We start from the raw sequence: 18,997 nt of genomic DNA, 5'->3' as shown, positions 1-18,997 counted from the left end.
TGTCAGAAAGGAAAGCTCTCTCTGGCTCAAAAGAAGAAGAGTTGAGGTTTTTTACCCCGATTCTCACTACGCGGAGTCTCAAAGTGGCCTTCTTCTCCCCACAACAGACACCCGGTGAGATCGGTGGGGCTGAGAGCGCCCTGATGTTACTACTCGGAGAGAGCAGCTCTAACAAGACTGTGACTAGCCCAAGATCACCCAGCTGGCTGCACGGGGAGGAGGAGCAGGGTATCAAACCTGGCTCGCCAGATCAGAGGCTGCTGCTCTGACCCACGACACCATGCAGGTTCTCTGGCGAGGCGATGAGGCCGAGAGTGGGAGACCGGCCCAAGACCTGCCAGAAAGCTTCCGTGGATTTGAACCTGGGTCTCCCAGAGCCTGGCTGGACTTCCCAAGCACAGCCTCCCAGAAAGCCGGTTTTTCTTAGTTTGCATCTGGTCCCTTTCTTCCTGTCCTTATCTCGTCAGGTCTCCGGCACTCAGCAGCCGGTGAGAGACAGCCGAGCCAAGCCGACATCACCATGCAGGGCAGCCAATAGGAAGGCACCTCCCTTCACCTCTCGACTCAAACACTCCGGGGCAGTCTTTCTCAACCTTTTTACCATTGAGAATCTCCCGGAAGACTCTTCAAGAGCCCCCAGAAGTGGTGCGATCGTGCAGAATGGGATTGGGAAGCAGAGCTGTGGACACGCCCACCCGGGGCCCCGCCCCTTCCCACCCCCTCCCGTCCCATCTTTGGCCATCTTTTTTTGGGGGTGGGGTCATATCACCCAATAAATATGGGTCATATCACTCGATAAATATTTAACAAATTGAAAAATATATTAAAAATTAACGAACTTCCACCCATTCGGGGAACCCTTCCAGGGCTCTCAAGAAAAACCTGCGTTGCGTGAACCCCTAGGTAAGAAAGCTTGCTCTACAAGGACGCCCTCAGCCGGCTGTCGCTTGATGGCACCTTTCACCACCACCATCTTCTTCTCTCCTTGGGGAAATCGGTTCAAGAGACAGCCTCCCTGGGTCAGGACCCGGCCCCCGCCCCCGACTCACCAGCCAAAGACCCATGCTTTGGGGGGGAGAGACCTGCACCCTACCTACGTGGGCAGATGAGAAACTAAACCCGGAGCACTAGGGGGTGACTCAGGCTAAGAGAAAGTTTGGGGCGGGGCAGGGAAAAGTAAAGGCGGGCCACTCACGAGAGCCGATGCAGCAGGAGCTGGTACAGAGCATCCCAAGACAGCTGCTCCCGGGGTACGGAGACCAGGAGCGGGTGGCCAAAGAGCATGACCCCGTAGTAGGTGTCGCTGTACTCGCGGCCCTGGGTGCGCTCCCGCAGGTACACGGGCAGGACCACGGCCTCTGCCGTGGCGGGGTCCTCCTGCGTGGACACCGACACTTCGTATCTGGAGGGAGGAAGCGGCACAGTGCGTGGGCGTTGCTGTGCGATCCTTGGACCGCTCAGAACTAAGACCCCGTGTCCGGAGGAGGGACACTCTCTCTCTCGGATCTCGCTTTCATAGAATCATAGAGTTGGAAGGGGCCAGACAGGCCATCTAGTCCCACCCCCTGCTCAACGCAGGATCAGCCCAAAGCATCCTAAAGCATCCAAGAAAAGTGTGTATCCAACCTTCGCTTGAAGACTGCCAGGGAGGGGGAGCTCACCACCTCCTTAGGCAGCCTATTCCACTGCTGACTGTGAACATTTTTTTCCTGATACCTAGCCTATATCGTTGTACTTGTAGTTTAAACCCATTACTGCGTGTCCTCTCCTCTGCAGCCAACGGGAACAGCCTCCTGCCCTCCTCCAAGTGACAACCTTTCAAATACTTAAAGAGGGCTATCATGTCCCCTCTCAGCCTCCTTTTCTCCAGGCTGAACATTCCCAGGTCTACATCCTAGAACTGTTCTGCAAAGACCCAGAAGCGGTGGGCACAGGGATAGGTCAGTAGGCCGAGGCGTCCCCATGAAGGTTTACTTGGAAGCAAGGATCCCACCACAGCCCCATGCCCCATGCAAAGGAGCGTTCCCTTAATTGAAAGATGCAACGACTGCAGAACGCTGCAGCTAGGATGCTGGTCGGGGCCAGCGACCATGAGCAGAGGACGCCGATATTACTGCAATTACACTGGCTAATGATCCGCTCCCCAGCCCAATTCGAGGTGTTGGTTTTGTCCTACACGCTCCTGGGATTGAGGTATCCTAAAGCAGGGATAGTCAACCTGTGGTCCTCCAGATGTTCATGGACTACAATTCCCATGAGCCCCTGCCAGCGAATGCTGGCAGGGGCTTATGGGAATTGTAGTCCATGAACATCTGGAGGACCACAGGGTGACTACCCCTGTCCTAAAGGACCATCTTCTGCCATACAATCCTGCCCGGAAATTCAGATCACGGGGAGAGGCCTTCCCAACAACCAAGGACACTCATCTGGTAGGCCGCACGGGACAGGGCCTTCTTGGTGGTGGCCCCCCTATCCTCTCCCGGGATCATCCTCTCCCGGGAGCCCTGCCTGACTCTCTCTCCCTCTTTATATGCAGGAGTCAACTGAATAGGGTTTTCTATTCAATTAACTTGTTTCTTCCTGCCTAGCGGCAGTTTGAAATTGTGATTTTTAATTTACGGCCTCACGTGTTTTATGTATTCGATTCCCTTTTCAATTTAAGCTGCCATTAGAAGGTAAAATGCTGCCTTTTTTCCTGACGCACATGAGATACACTCTCAGCACAGAATTATGTAATGGCGAAGAGTGGTGACCCTAGGCATATGTCATAGGAGGTGGTCTCCAAAAAGTCTAAAATTTATATATATTGGTTGGAGCCATAATTTACAGATCCCATTCAACCACTCAGCTACACTTGATAATGAGTTTAGTATAAATATTTTATATTGTGTATTGTCACAGTTCTGACCACTGAGGAAGACCCAGTAGGGTCGAAACATTTTGGTCTTATGTGCTGTCAGTTCTGTATAGTTTTTATGTAGTTTTTAATTGTCCACTACAATAAATAATTTAACATTTTTACATTATTTTATTGTACAGCTCAACTTCTGAGTTCCTACCTGTTGGGTCGTGTGCCTTTTTTTGGTTTTGGTTTTGTCTTGGCCTCAACCAAACGTTTAGATTTTAATGCTGTATTTCATCTTCTTAATTCGCACTCAACCATATAAATATTTACATTTGCTCAACCTTCGCGTTCCTGGCCTGTTTTCTCGGGTTGGGTTTTTTGTTCCTTTTGTCTTTTGCGTCACCTCGATCCCTGCCAATCTGTGGTTGGCTCCGCCTCCGCCGGCAACCATTTTTATAACAGCGCCCGCCTCCCCTAGGGATCCCCCCTCTCCGCCGGCAGTCCCGGACTCACATGAAAATATCGTCCCGGTCCAGAATGCTGCTCAGGGATTCTTCCATCTGATAGATCTTGTAGAAGCGATGGCTAAACACGTCCGCCACCATCATCTGGAAAGGGAGACCGTCACCCGTCACGGAGGGCAGGGGAAAGGGAGGCCGGTCTGCGGGGGCCAGGGCACTCCTCCCCCCGCTCCCAAGCTCACCCGCTCAGCTGGCACCCCTGTGTGCTTGGACAGGGCGCGGCATAGGTCAAGCACTTTCCCGGCCTTCGGGACAATCAACCTGTGCTGTTAAAAAGGGAGAGAGAAGGGTGAGGACAGGAAGGCTCGGACCCCACTGGGCCAGGAATGTCTAATTTTATCCATTCGCAGAAGCAAAACACAATCAGCTCTGGTTAGTACTTGGATGGGAAATCAGGTGGTATGTTAGGGCTGCATGTAGCATATAAATATCCTCTCAATCCACAAAGAGTAAGAAACCACCCATGGGGGCTCTGAGCCCTGCACTGTCTCAGAATCATAGAATCATAGAGTTGGACGAGACCTCCTGGGTCATCCAGTCCAGTGGTCCCCAACCTTTTTATCACCGGGGACCGGTCAACGATTGACAATTTTATTGAGGCCCGGGGGGGGGGGGTGTTAGTCTTTTGCTGAGGGATGCCACCGCCGCCTGAGCCCCTGCTCCACTTGCTTTCTTGCTGGCGCCCCTGACTTCCTGCTGTCCACTAGGGGGCGCTGCCAGCAGCAGCTGTGCAGTGCCATGCCCAGGGGGAGCCCCAGCCATGGTAGCCACTGGAGAGCACCAAAGGTGAGCTGGTGGCAGAGTGGCAGGGCAGCCCCTGAAGCAGCAGCCAAGGAGGAGGACGAGGGGGAGCTGCGGCCCGGTTCTGACTAATCCATGAACCGGTCCCAGTCCCCAGACCGGGGGTTGGGGACCACTGATCTAGTACAACCCCCTCCACTATGCAGGACACCCACCACCCTCTCGCTCATCCACTGTCACCTGCCACCCCCTTGAGCCAAGATCATCTCCAAGATCATCTCCAAGAAGCCAAGATCATCTCCGCCCCCCCCCGAACCCCCAAACCCTTGAACGGCCGCCCGGCTGGCACCTGCTCCGGTTTCTTGCTGGGATCCATGTAGACGAAGAAGATCTCCATGACGCGCTCCTTGCTGACGGGGAGAGGGACGCTGAGGTAGCAGAAGGGGTCGAAGGTCACGGACACTTTACCGCACTCGGGGCACACCAGGGTCGACTTGAAGAGCCCGTGGAAGATGTCGACGATGACAGAGTCGTTGCGGCGCTTGTGGTTCCGCCACGCCTCTTCCGCTACTTCCTGGAGTGAGAGAGAGAGAGGAAGGACGGAAGTAGGTGAGCATCTACTTCCATTTCCGCACCGAGGGCAATCGGCTCTGGATCAGGACATTCTGGGAGATCTGAAGGCAACGCTTGGAGAGGAAGGGTGGTGGTACCATGCGCGTCCACCCTCCAAAGTAGGGGTGGTCAAGCCGTGGCCCTCCAGATGTCCATGGACTACAATTCCCATGAGCCCCTGCCAGCGTTTGCTGGCAGGGGCTCATGGGAATTCTAGTCCATGGACATCTGGAGGGCCACGGCTTGACCACCCCCTGTTCCAAAGCTTCCGTCTTCCCCAGGGGAACCGAATGTCATTCGGTTGTAATTCTGGGAGACCTTCAGACCCAACCTTGAATTACATTTATTATGGTGCCAAAAGAGACCAGAGGTCCCCAGATTTGTGCCTGAGGATGCCATGGCATTTGCTGATGCCTTTCATGGTGCCTTCAGAAAGCAGGCTGGATGAGGTGGGGCAGGCTTTCTCAACCAGGGTTTCATGAAACTCTGGGGTTTCTCGACAGCCCTGGAAGGGTGTCCTGAATGGGTGGCAGTTTATTAATTGTTTATATTTCTGAAACACTTATCGAGTGATATGACCATCTAGGGTCATGTTCACCCACCTCCCCCTCCCAAACTGGCCAATAGTGGGCCTGGAGGGGACAGGAAGGGGAGGGGCCTCGGGTCTACACAGCTCTGCTTCCCAACCATATTCTGCACAATCGTGCCACTTCTGGGGTTTCTCAAAGCCTGAAAAATATCTCAGAGGTTTCTCGACAGTGAAAAAAGTCAAGAAACGCTGAGGTGGGGTTTTGCCCGAAAAGGTTTCTGATTGGCCGTAGGGCTTTTTAGAACCGTTGCTCTGACAGCAGCTGTCACCGGTGCGCAAAGATCTTCACCTCAAGAGTGAAAGTAAGAACCATTTCGTGGCAGCCGTTCTGTGGCTTGGACCACGGTACTGTGCCAGCCTCCAAAGGGGGGGGTCACAGGAACAAAGAACATTTGGGGGACCCTGGCCTGTATACATAGGAAGCCACCTTATGTAGAATCAGACCCCTGGTCCCTCAAAGCTGATTCAAGTGGAAAGCAGTTTCTCAGTGGAACAGGCTTCCTCGGGAGGTGGTGGGTTCTCCATCTTCAGAAATTTCTAAACAGAGGCTAAACAGAGCCATCTGACAGAGAGGCTGATTCTGTGAAGGCTCAAGGGGGTGGCCGGTCACAGTGGATGAGCGATAGGGCTGTGAGTGTCCTGCACAGTGCAGGAGGTTGGACTAGATGACCCAGGAGGTCCCTTCTGACTCTATGATTCTATGAAATGACAGAACTCAAAGCCTGGATGCAAAGTTTGACTCCAGGGGCAACCTGAAGACACACATGGTTTAATTCTAGGTATCAGCTCTTGTGTGCCAGTCACATTCCATCAAATGCCACGGGGTACCTCTTTGTTATCTGAAGAAGTGTGCGCACACACAAAAACTCACACCCAGAATTAAACTGTGTTGGTCTTCAAGGTGTCCGTGGACTCACACTTTCTTCTACTGGTCCATCAAAGTCAGTTGTCTACTCAGACTGGAGATGCCAGGGATAGAACCAGGGACCTTCTGTATGCCAGACAGCTAATCTGCCACTGAGCCATGGCTCCTCCTCGGAGGTGCTACCAGACTCAACTTGAGTCCTGCTGCCCTGCTCTACTCTGACACAGCTGAAACTGCACCACAGCGGACTTTGTATTTGTTCCCCTAAGGAGGATTTGGTCAGCCCGGATCAGAATCGCCAGCCCCCCCACCGAGCAATCCCCTCTTACCTCGTCTGGCCGCCCAGCTGCGTCCTTCAGCTCGATGTACTCCTTCTTCTTGACGCGGTTCAGGTCCTCGTGCAGCCCGTCGAGCAGGAAGGAGAGCAGCTCCTGAGAGTCGTGCTGCTGGTAGCCAAGGAACTGGGAGGCAAAGTGCCCAACTTTGGTCTGCGGGGGAGAGAGATGCAAGACGGTGGCTCGTAGCCCCAAGGTGTAGATGGAACACTCCATCTGGGGCGATGAGGCTGTGTATTCTGTTGGACCTCCTAGTGGATTGGATAGGCCATTGGCCTGGTCCAACATGACTTCTTTTATGCTCTTAGGTCTGGGCAGTGATGCTACAGATTCTTGGTGCTTGGAGGGCAACAGTGGGAGGGCTTCTGCAGTTCTGCCCCACTGGTGGACATCTTGATGGCTCCTGGGTTTTGGCCACTGAGTGACACAGAGTGTTGGACTGGATGGGCCATTGGCCTGATCCAACATGGCTTCTCTTATGTTCTTAAAGCCACTTTGTGGACCTCCTGATGACCCTGAGTTTTGGCCACTCTCTGACAAGAGCGTTGGACTGGATGGGCCATTGGCTTGATCCAACATGGCTTCTCTTATGTTCTTAAAGCCACTTTGTGGACCTCCTGATGACCCTGAGTTTTGGCCACTCTCTGACAAGAGTGTTGGACTGGATGGGCCATTGGCCTGATCCAACATGGCTTCTCTTATGTTGGTGGCCTCAAGAACCAGAAACAGAAAGGAAGGGAAGAGGAAAGGCAGATGTGGCAAAGATGAGGTGCAGTGGCTCAGTGGCAGAACATCTGCTTGGCACACAGAACATCCCAGGGTTCAATTCCTGCCAGTTTTACAAGGACTGGGAGAGCCACCGCCAGCACGGATGTCAATGGACCAAAAGCATCTTTGTGGGCCCGACTCACCTTGAACATACGAGGCACAATGGAGCGGTGGTGGCCAGACCACTGCTGCTTGATGAGGTCGGCGTAGGCTTCCGCGATTTCCCCCTTCATCCCCAGGGGGTTGGTGAAGTTGAGCTCCTCCAGGTAGCAGTTCTTGAGGAAGTACTCCGTGAGAGAGGCCACGTTGCTCAGACACTGCAAAAAGAACGGGAAGACGTGATGGGCTCGCCAAGCGTTTTTGGGAAGTGGGCGGGACCAGATAGGACTTAGGCTCAGCAAGGCCTCTGATTGGCCACTGGAGGTTTGATTGAAGAAGAGAAGAAGAGTTGGTTCTTATATGACGCTTTTCCCTACCCGAAGGAGGCTCAAAGCAGCTTATCGTTGCCTTCTCTTTCCTCTCCCCACAACAGACACCCTGTGGGGTGGGTGAGGCTGAGAGAGCCCTGATATCACTGCTCAGTCAGAACAGCTTTATCAGTGGCCTGGAGAGCCCAAGGTCACCCAGCTGGCTGCATGTGGGGGAGCGCAGAATCGAACCTGGCATGCCAGATTAGAAGCCTGATTAGAAGTCTATACCAAACTGGCAGATTTTTAAAAAATACTGATATAGCAGCTGCTGCAACAACAGTCAGATTCCAGAGTCTGAACTAGGCTTGTGCACCAGGGGCCCAATTCGGACCAATTCGGCTTCGGCACCCATTAAAGTCAAAGGCGCCATTGACTTTAATGGGAATTCCGGCGCTCCTGCCTTTCCTGGAGCTTGGGAGGTGGGGGTTCCAGTTACAACCTCCAAACATTCAGAGTAGCTCCGGGAGGCTCTTCCCTAACACCCCTACGAATTTCACAACAATTGGGCCATGGGGTCCACCTCCAGGGGTCCCGAAAGAGGGTGCCGCCATCCGCTCCATTCTATGCAAAGGGGAGGACTCTCCATTGGATAGAGCCAACAGAATCTGTGTGAAATATGATACGCATCTGGCTTCTGTAAAGGTCCCAGTAAACCAGGGGTGGCCAAACCGGGGCCCTCCAGATGTCCATGGACTACAATTCCCATGAGCCCCCGACAGGAGCATGCTGGCAGAGGCTCATGAGAACTGTAATCCACGGACATCTGGAGAGCCACAGTTTGACCCCCCTTCGCTAGGCCATCTCCTGCTCAGAGGGGAGGCGGAGGGGTGCCAGTTATGGGGTAAGGGAGGTCAGTGGAATTTTAGATGCAGTTTTCAGGGCTTTAGCCATAAGTCCAGCAAAACACCTCTGCCTTACAAAGTCTGTGGAACTGACCAATTGCTTTTTGTTTCCTGCTTCTTATCTTCTTAACAATTTTAAAAAAAGGGAGAGATCCGAAGCCCATGTGCTTGGTCGCCCCCTAGCCATCAGATTTAACTCGTAAACCACAAAGATTCTCCGTGGGAGCAGGGATGTGGTCTTCTACTCCCCCTTGTGGAACAGATGCAAAACTGCAGCAGCCGAGCCATGCGCTGTCAAAACTCCCATAGAGAAGCTGCAGCTTGGGATTGTTACCGTCTCGGCCACGTCTGCCCCAGCCCCCGTTCGGTACCTGCAAGGCCGAGTTCATGAAGCAGGTGTTGCCCAGGTTGGTGAGACCGCAGACCCCCGGCTGGCCCTGGTACAGTTCTTCGTCCTCCACGGAGTTCTTCCTAAGAGAGGCAAGGAAAAGGGTGTTTCAGAAGACAGTCGGGTCCGTCTGGAGCAGAACAGTTAGATTCGAGTCCAGTAGAGACCAACAAGAGTTCGAAAGTCAGATCCCCCTTCGTCGGATGCTAAGGGAGTAGAAACCGAGTCCTTTTATCCTAGTTGGAAAACGGGAGGGGAACTATCATGAATGCTTGTATAGGGTATAATGCATATTGTGATCAGCCTAATTAGAGCAAAGGGAAAATGCTGGGGGGGGGGGGGAGCTGCAAAAGGGGAAACTGAAACATCACCAAGGCCTATCCTTAGCAGTCAGGATAAGGAACGGCAAACGCTTGCAAAATTCCCACCCTTCTAGTTCGTCTGCCATCCAAAATGCAGCTGCCCTTCAAGCAGGGAGGCCATTCCCCACGTTCTGCAGATTCAGCAAGGTGTGCACACATCCCTTGAGGGTGGTGCAAAAGGACAGAAAGAGATACTCACATGATATGGGGCCTGGAGCTGGGCCACGTTCCATCTTTGCTCCTGGTCTCCATTATCACCATCTGGCAGAAGCACGTGCAAGAAGGTGGCGGCGGGGGGAGAGGACAGAAAAGGGACCAAAAACAATAAAGAGGGGGGAAAGTTAGTGTAATTAACTGGAGCTGCAGTGGCCAAACTGTGGCTCTCTAGATGTCTATGGACTACAATTTCCATCAGCCCCCTGCCAGCACTGGTAGGAGGCCCATGGGAATTGCAGTCCATAGGCATCTGGAGAGCCACAGTTTGGCCACCCCTGAACTAGAGTATATCCGTACAACTGCCTGCAAACCACATCCACAGCTGGCATCCCTTCCAGCCAGTGAAAGGGGGAGCAACGAAGCAAAACCACAATGGGCGCTTTCACATGTGCTAAATAACGCGGTTTCAATCCAGTTTGGCAGCTGTTTGCAACTGTTTTGATATTTCACATGGCAGAATCCAGCTGCATCAAACGTGCATTATTTGGGATGGGGAAGACTTCCCGTCGTCCCTTATGCGGACAACCCACAAGGTACCTTGTACGGAATGAAACACTGAGGGTGCTCAGCCAACACAGGGGATCGTGTTTCCAGGCAAAACCCCCCCACACACACACACACCCTTATCTTAAACTCAGTGGTGCAACCTCCACCCCCTTGTCTCCTGTTACTCCTCTTATTCCTTCTTGGCGCTGGAAGCCTCAAAAGGACTGAGGATAGCTTGACTCAGATCCACCGGCTAGATTGTTTCCACCTTGTATGGAAGCCGGGGAGACAGGGATAAGGAGTAGGGTGGCAGGGGGGGGAACGAGAGAAATGGCAGCATGGAAATGTCCATAGCAAAAAGATCAGGTTGCCAACCTCCTGGTGATGTCTGGAAATCTCCGGACAACAGAGATCAGATCTCCTGGAGAAAACAGCTAGCTTAGGGGGGTGGTACCTAGGGCAGCCCTTTTCAACCTTTTGACCATGAAGGAGCCCCGGAAATAAATTTTTGGGCTTCAAGGACCCCTGGAAGCGATGTCAGCTGGTCACACCTCCCTGCCATGCTCCCGGAAGTGGAATAACTGCTCACACCCTTTGACCTCCTTGCACTCCCTCCCCCTGCCTTTTCTACTAGTACATTAGCTCGGCCTCATATTGGCTGGAAAGAAGGGCAGGAGCTAAGAAGACAGCCTGGACCCCCATATCATATCACAACTGACTCCCCCCCCTCTGATTTTTACACCCATGGCCTACTCACTGAGCCCTCCAAGCAGAGGTGGCCAGTTCCCTAGCTTGTGGCCAAGTCCATTAAGAAAGGAGCTGAAAGGTCATGGACCCCCTTTGGAGCTCCTGTGGACCCCCAGGGGTCTGCAGAGCCCTGGTTGGGAATCCCTGTTCTAGGGCATTATAACATTCTGAGGTTGTTCCCCTCCCAAAATCCCCCCCCCCCAACAACAAACTTCAATAATTTACCAACCTAGAGCTGGGAAACCTAAGGAGATGACTCCCCTCACCTGTCCCACACTTACAACCTCCTTTTTTCTAACTTCCCGTCTCCTCCCATTCCTCCTGAACTGGAGATATTCCTATACAATGCATGGGGTGATTGTTTCCCCCCAAGGAAACTCACAGCTCTCACGCTGTGAATGTAATAACATTTGTTCCGGTGATAAAGTCAGCGCTTTAAACAAGAAAAATAGATGGTTCCCAACTATAGTGCGTTCCTTCATGCTCATCGATCTCCACAATCTCTTTACTGAATACAATTCGGTTATGGGCCCAGCAGGTGGCTAAATGAAAACACAGCATGAGCAGACGTAACCAGGGCAAAATAACACGGTGGTGATAAAACCGTCTCCCGACACGACTGTTTAATCTTTCCTCCTTAATCATATAACCAGCAGTGCTATGACTGCTGTACCTCCTTTCCCATGTTGGCTCAGGCCAATGGCCCATGCAGTCCAGCATTCAGTGGCCAAAACTCTGGTGCCATCAGGAAGTCCCCCAGCAGCTTTAAGAACTAAGAGAAGCCATCAGGAGGTCCACCACAGGAGGCGGAACTCCAGAAGCCCTCTCACCTCAATTATCAGGCCACCAACACAATTGGGTGCAGGAACAAATGCATTCCAATGATTTGTTCATAGATCTCAGGTTGGGAAGGGAGAGAGAACAACAGCCAACCAATCGAATCCCTGGTCCATTTAACCCAGCCTCTGAGAACTTTGATCCGACAGGCACACTTCACCAAGGCAAACTCTTCCAGGGCTGGTGTCTTTCAGCAGAGATGCCACGGCGGCTTCTGAAACCTTCTGCAGAGGGGACAGCCCTGATTCAGACCTGCTCATTTGGAAACAACAGCGTTACCTGCCCTGAACTGAGGCAAGCATCCAGCACAGTCATCTGCAAGTTCCGCAGCCTCTCACAAGACCCGTCTGCATTTTTCACCCAGAGCCTTGTCTCTTCCTCAGGTGGGACCATAAAGAGGCGCCGGGCTTCCTTAAGGACGTTGTCTAGGAGGAAGAGGACAGAAGCAAAAGGGAGAAATTAGGAACTTAAGATAAGCCATGATGGATCAGGACAATGGCCCATTCAGTCCAACACTCTGTGTCACACAGTGGTCCAAACCCAGGGGCCATCAGGAGGTCTACCAGCGGCTTTAAGAACATAAGAGAAGCCATGTTGGATCAGGCCAGTGGCCCATCCAGTCACACAGCCACCAAAACCCATGAGGTCCCTTCCAACTCTATTGACCCATGAGGTCCCTTCCAACTCTATTATTCTATGAAAACCCAGGTGCCATCAGGAGATCCACCATAAGAGCCAGAACTCCAGAAGCCCTCCCATGGTTGCCCCTCAAGCGCCAAGAATACAGGGCATCATTGCCCCAGACAGGGTGTCCCATTTACACCTTGGGGCTAACACCCACTCATGGACCTCTGCTCCATGTTTCTCCTATCTCCTCTTGAAGTTTTCTATGTTTGTCATCACCACCACTTCTTGCGATGAGGAATTCCACGTGTCGCTCTTTGGGTGAAGAACAGCTTCTTTTTATCTGTGCTAAGTCTACTAGTCATGACTTTTCTCAAGCGTTCACAAGTTCTTGTATGGTGAGAAAGGGAGAAATACACTTCTTTCTCTGCCTGCTTGACCCCATACGTAATTTGGCAAACAAATTAGACCTCAGCTGCAAGGATTGCAGACCATGCCTCTCCTCCTGCGCTTGCAGACAGCATCAAGCTGCTTCAGCTCTTACCGATGATGTCCACCCGGCTGAAGGAGGCCACGACAGGGTTGTCCATGTCACTGTGCTGGCAGAGGTAGAGATCCACCAGGTAAACCTCCACCTTGGGCATGCTTGGTAGGTCTACCACCTAACAGGGAAGGAGTAAAACAATCAGGCACTGAAGGATGCATTAACAACAACAACAACAACAACAACAGCAAGTTGGTTCTTCTATGCCGCTTTTCTCTACCAGAAGGAGCCTCAAAACGGCTTACATTCTCCTTCTCTTTCCTCTCCCCACAACAGACACCCTGTGAGGGAGGTGGGGCTGAGAGAGCCCCAATATTACTGAAGAAGAAGAAGAGTTGGTTCTTCTATGCCGCTTTTCTCTACCCGAAGGAGCCCCAAAGCGGCTTCCAATCGCCTTCCCTTTCCTCTCCCCACAACAGACACCCTGTGAGGTGGGTGAGGCTGAGAGAGCCCTGATATTCCTCCTTGGTCAGAACAGTTTTATCAGTGCCATGGCGAGCCCAAGGTCACCCAGCTGGCTGCATGTGGGGGAGTGCAGAAGCGAACCCGGCATGCCGGATTAGAAGTCCACACTCCTAACCACTACACCAAACTGGCACTGAAGGATGCAATAACCCCCAGAGGTTTCTCTATGAACAGTACAGAGATGGGCATCCTTTCTCTACCACTATCAGGGAAGTCTAAAACTTCAGTAAGCTGTTTTGAGACACACGAGACCTGCTGGGTGACCTTGGGCCAGTCACATTTCCTCTCAAGGGCTCTGCTCCCCGTGCTCTCTTCATCTACACTAGAAAGCCTAGCCCCACCCCCACCCACCACACACACATTCACCCGGCCTCGACCAGGGCCAGGGCTTTCTTGGTTCTGGCTCCAGCCTGGTGGAACGAGCTCCCTGAAATGCTAAGGGCCCTGCCGGAGTTATCAGCTTTCCGCAAGGCCTGTAAGACGGAGCTCTTCCGCCAGGGGCATGGCTGATGCCAGGTTGAGATCCCGGAATTACCATCTGGGGATTCCCAGAGCTGGTGAGATCATGTCCCCCGCTAAGGAAAGAGCTCTGGACTGCTAGCTAGACAGGGTGGGGAAGTAGACGAGGGGGGGGTTAACTCCAACTAAGAGTCATCTTTGCTGTGTTTTATGTGTGGGAGATTTTAAGGAGTCTGTGTTTTTATCATTTTATTGTAAACTGCCTCGAGTCTCTGAGAGCGGCGGTATATAAATCAAAGATCATAGAATCATAGAATCATAGAGTTGGAAGGGGCCATACAGGCCATCTAGTCCAACCCCCTGCTCAACGCAGGATTAACCCTAAGCATCCTAAAGCATCCAAGAAAAGTGTGTATCCAACCTTTGCTTGAAGATTTCCAGTGAGGGGGCGCTCACCACCTCCTTAGGCAGCCTATTCCACTGCTGAACTACTCTGACTGTGAAAAACTTTTTCCTGATATCTAGCCTATATCGTTGTAAAGATTGAATGAATGAATGAATGAATGAATGAATGAATGAATGAATGAATGAAATGCTCTTCCCTGCAAAAACAATGGCAGACAAAAAGAGGGAGGCAGCACAGCTTCCAGCACACCCATTTCGGGGAGGGGGGGGTTGGTTCTCCCCTCCCATTCAAGGCGCGAAGACGCAAACCCCTCACCTTGCGTTCAATGGGGGACTGTTCGTGCTCGATGCCGTACCAGCTCACCAACTTGTCCCACACTTCCTCTGGCACCAGGATGTATTCCTCGTATTCCACCAGCCTGTCCTTCAACCGGTGTGACGCCAGATCTGGAAGGAAAAAGGAAGGCAACAGAGGGCTTGAAAATCACGGGCGGAACCACCTTTCCAGGGAAGCCAGTGACTCTCCGTTAAGCGATGCACGGAGAGCAGCAGGTGCTTTACCAGCGGAACTCACTGCTGCAGGGGGAAATGGAATGCTGGCCACTTACGCGCCCAGCTTGAATCAAGGTGGCTACATTCCGGGAAGGTTGCGGAAACCTTACCTTCAAAGAGTTCGGCGTTGTTGATCCGACCCGGGTAAGAGCTGGAGTTCTGGTCTCCGGATTCCACGTACGCCTTCCACTGCTGGTACCAATGGTTCTCCAGGAGATACCTGCACGAGGAAGCAGGAGATCGAATCCAGAGGCTTGCAAATGGGAACAGTGTGCAACGTCTCGTCCCGGTCTCGCCTCAAATCATTATGGGGTTCGTTGCACGTTCGGGATGGGACCAAGGGTGACAGGACACTGCTGGCAACACGCTGGCCCAGGTTCTCGAAAATTCCACCTGTTTTATTGTGGAATTTCCCGTGACTGTTGGAGAATTGAAGGCCAACAAGCAAGAGGAAGCAAAGGGCTCCCACGGCCAGAGCAAAAGATTCCTTCCTCAAATTCTCTCGCTGAAAACCATGGCATTTCCCAGTATCCTGGCATCTATTCCTCCTTCCCCCAGCTATGGCCACAAGGGATGGGCAATCCTCGGTGCATTACAAAACTAACCAGAATGCATCTAAGTAACCACGAACATGTACTGTTATTTACAAGTGTTTTAAGAGAATTGAGCAATTTGGCTAAGACCAGGAAGGTAGAGAGCTACCTTGGTGTAATGGTTAGGAGTGCAGGCTTCTAATCGGGCGAGCCAGGTTTGAATCTGTGCTCTCCCACATGCAACCAGCTGGGTGGCACTGAGAAAACTGCTTTTACTGAGCAGTAATCTCAGGGCTCTCTCAACCTCACCCACCTCACAGGGTGTCTGTTATGGGGAGAGGAATGGGGAGGAGATTGTAAGCCACTTTGAAACTCCTTTGGGTAGAGAAAAGCGGCCTATAAGAACCAACTCTTCTTCTTCTAGATTGATTTTAAATACATTAGTTTATTAGCGAAAAGTTAACTGGCTCGGTGGTTACGTTTATTAAATCAGAAATTACCATTTCTTTTCAGGGGTGGGGGAAAAAAAGAGATAGTTAACTCACCATCTTGCAAGTTAAAATAAATAATCAGTGGGGGTGGAGCATACCCACGTCCTATCACTCCACTAGGTGAATATGAAGACCTCATCCTGCTTAAAAAAACCTCCACCAATCCGTGGCCCTTCCACTGGTGAAAGCGCTCCTTGGAGAATGGTAGCAACCACAGCGCTGTACAAGTACCAATTTACTTGCCAACTAAACTCACGGATACAATCACACCAATAGAACCACAGCAGTAATAGCCACAACGAATCACATGCCTGTGTACACACTTCCCACAACAATGCTAGAAACTATGTACTTGCTTGAATACTGTAAACTTTCTAAACAGTGGCATTTGTTTGCTAAGCGATATTATACATTTCACCATTTCAATACGAATACAAATACAATACCAGCATTTCGATACACTCATACAATATCAGACCGACCGGCGGTTAACGCCGAGTTTCGAAGCGTTCTTCGTCAGCGATGCAGATTTCCAAACGCAAAATGCAGAGTTCTCCACGGGCAAAAGAGCCTCAAATGGCTCCAAAATTTACCTGCGCGCTCAAAACGCTCCATAATGCGGCATGTCAGGTTGCAAAATATCGTGGAAGGAGATGTTGCAAGACAAGGCGCTACGAGCCCTGCGGGAGCTTCCGGCGTTCCGCAGGGCCTGCAAAACGGAGCTCTTCCGCCAGGTGAATGGTTGAGGCCGGCGCACTAAGGAAGATCTGTTTGGCCCCCCTCCAGGATAGCGTGTGCACGGCGGCTACGGTCGCATCTACCCTCTCTTCCCACCTCCCGTTTGAGTTACTGAGAGAAGGGAGAGGGTTTTTTACATTTTTTCTGCCGTTCTTCGCTTTTACGTTGTTCATTTGGATGGCGATGTTTTTATGTCTGGGGTTTTGATGGGGTTTTATTCAGGCTAATGTAACCCACCATGAGCCACTGGGAATGGCAGGAAATAATAATAATAATAATGATGAGGATGAGGAGGAGGAGGAGGAGGAGAACAACAAGGGCCTTAGCTAAGTTCCGTTCCTGTTATACTGTTTAAGATCACTGAAATTGTATTATTTAGATTATTGTTGTTGTTGTATTGGTTTATGTTATATATATGTATATATATATATATGTGTGTGTGTGTATATGTATGTATGTGTATATATATATATACATACACACACAGACACAGACACATATATATATACATATACACACACACATATATATATATACATATATATACATACATACATATATATATACATACATATATATATGTGTATATATACATATATGTGGAACTTCCACAATTCCACAGGGCCTGCAAAAAGGAGCTCTCCCACCAGGCATTTGGTGGGGCCGACTGAGCCACAACACCTACAGGTGCCCCCCAGACTGAGGGACCGAACCTACTGAGGGATTGTTAAGTTATTGTTGAAGTGCCGTTCTAATTGTTTCAGTTTATATGTTGTTGTTATTGTTATATTGTTATATTGATTTTGATATTGATTTTGATAGTGTTCTATGTGAATGTTGAAAAATGTTTTATGTAAACCGCCCAGAGCCGTAGGGAAGGGCGGTATAAAAATATAAATATAAATAAATATATATATATATATATTAATTATTTCCATGTATCCCCCCCACGTTGTATGTAAACTGTCCTGAGCCATACGGAAGGGCGATATAGAAATCAATCAATTAAATAAATAAATAAAATAATGTTGTTGTTGTTGTTAGGTGCGAAGTCGTGTCCGACCCATCGCGACCCCATGAACAATGATCCTCCAGGCCTTCCTGTCCTCTACCATTCCCCGGAGTCCATTTAAGTTTGCACCTACTGCTTCAGTGACTCCATCCATCCACCTCATTCTCTGTCGTCCCCTTCTTCTTTTGCCCTCGATCGCTCCCAGCATTAGGCTCTTCTCCAGGGAGTCCTTCCTTCTCATGAGGTGGCCAAAGTATTTGAGTTTCATCTTCAGGATCTGGCCTTCTAAAGAGCAGTCAGGGCTGATCTCCTCTAGGACTGACCGGTTTGTTCGCCTTGCAGTCCAAGGGACTCGCAAGAGTCTTCTCCAGCACCAGAGTTCAAGAGCCTCAATTCTTTGACGCTCGGCCTTCCTTATGGTAAATAAAATAATAACAACAACAATTTAGGGATTACAAACGAGCGCTGGGAGCCACTGAGGAAAGCGGTTACTCTGAAAACGAGAGAAAATCCTCGTTCGCCATGAATTCATTGAACTTCAAGCTGTCCAGATCAGCTGTTTATCCCCAGTCTGAAGCCAGATTGCTTTTTTTGGCTGTCAAGCTGTGCGCGATGTCGTCCCGGAGGTTTTTCAAGGCATGAGACGTTCCGGGATGGCTGGCCGCTGCTCGCCTCTACGCGGCAAGCCCAGATTTCCTTGGTGGTCTCCCATCCAAATACTAAGCAAAGCCAACCCTGATTTGCTTCCAAGATCTGACGAGATCAAGTTAGCCTGGTCTATCTGGGTCAGGACGAGACTTGCCTGCTGGATCCTTGAACTAACAAAAAGCATTCGCTGCTGGGCCAGGAAGCCGTTGTACCACTGCCAGAAAGTCCTAATTGTTCCACTACCGGAAGAAACCCAGCGGAAGGAGTATGCCCCCCCTCCCACCCAGAATTTGACACTCCATCTGGGGTGAGGACACTTTCTTTTGGGGAAACTGGTACCGGCTGGCAAAGAAGCAACATGCCCATAATTTCTCTTTCGTTTACTAGGAGAGGAACCCAATTCCTCTGCACGCCCCGCCGGTAGAACAACTGCGAGATGAGTCATGAGAACAAAGCGGAACTGAGGACCACACGGGCAACCACGGAAGAGAGAACCCAGCTATTTTGCTCAGTGTGAGCAGGTGAGAGTGGAGATGACTACAGCAGGTCTGTCCAAACCGTGGCTCTCCTGATGTTCATGGACTACAATTCCCAGAAGCCCCTGTCAGCACTGGCAGGGGCTCGTGGGAATTGTGGTCCATGGACATGAGGAGAGCCACAGTTTGGCCAGACCTGGGCTATGTGAAGAAGACAATACCAAGAAACTGTCAAGACAGTGGAAACTTTTAATTTTTATTTAACCGCCCAGAGCTGCAAAGAAATGGGAGGTATAGAAATCTAAATAAATAAATAAATAAAATAATAATTTTTTTCAAGAATAATCAGGATAATAAAAATTTGATTCTTATATCCTGCTCTTCTCTGGTTGGCTCAGGGCAGGTAAGGTCAAAGTTGAAACGACC

The 18,997-nt window shown here is 50.9% G+C and overlaps 1 protein-coding gene across 1 annotated transcript in view; it reads right to left on the bottom strand.

Moving 5' to 3' along the window:
* USP11 (ubiquitin specific peptidase 11) overlaps positions 1 to 18,997 on the bottom strand; it is a 33,723-nt gene that overhangs the window by 9,714 nt on the left and 5,012 nt on the right. The window contains exons 2-13 of the mRNA XM_077329413.1: positions 14,784 to 14,893; positions 14,438 to 14,568; positions 12,793 to 12,910; positions 11,904 to 12,049; positions 9,538 to 9,599; positions 8,960 to 9,059; positions 7,420 to 7,593; positions 6,503 to 6,661; positions 4,457 to 4,681; positions 3,549 to 3,632; positions 3,359 to 3,453; positions 1,196 to 1,402 (exon numbers count right to left, since the gene is read on the bottom strand). Coding sequence (XP_077185528.1) covers positions 1,196 to 1,402; positions 3,359 to 3,453; positions 3,549 to 3,632; positions 4,457 to 4,681; positions 6,503 to 6,661; positions 7,420 to 7,593; positions 8,960 to 9,059; positions 9,538 to 9,599; positions 11,904 to 12,049; positions 12,793 to 12,910; positions 14,438 to 14,568; positions 14,784 to 14,893 — 1,611 coding nt within the window. The remainder of the gene's footprint in view (positions 1 to 1,195; positions 1,403 to 3,358; positions 3,454 to 3,548; positions 3,633 to 4,456; positions 4,682 to 6,502; positions 6,662 to 7,419; positions 7,594 to 8,959; positions 9,060 to 9,537; positions 9,600 to 11,903; positions 12,050 to 12,792; positions 12,911 to 14,437; positions 14,569 to 14,783; positions 14,894 to 18,997) is intronic.

Source organism: Paroedura picta, chromosome 3, assembly GCF_049243985.1.
Source record: "Paroedura picta isolate Pp20150507F chromosome 3, Ppicta_v3.0, whole genome shotgun sequence".
In the NCBI taxonomy this organism is placed as follows: domain Eukaryota; kingdom Metazoa; phylum Chordata; class Lepidosauria; order Squamata; family Gekkonidae; genus Paroedura; species Paroedura picta.
Note: the sequence above shows the minus strand (reverse complement) of the source record. Positions and strands in the feature narration are given on the sequence as shown.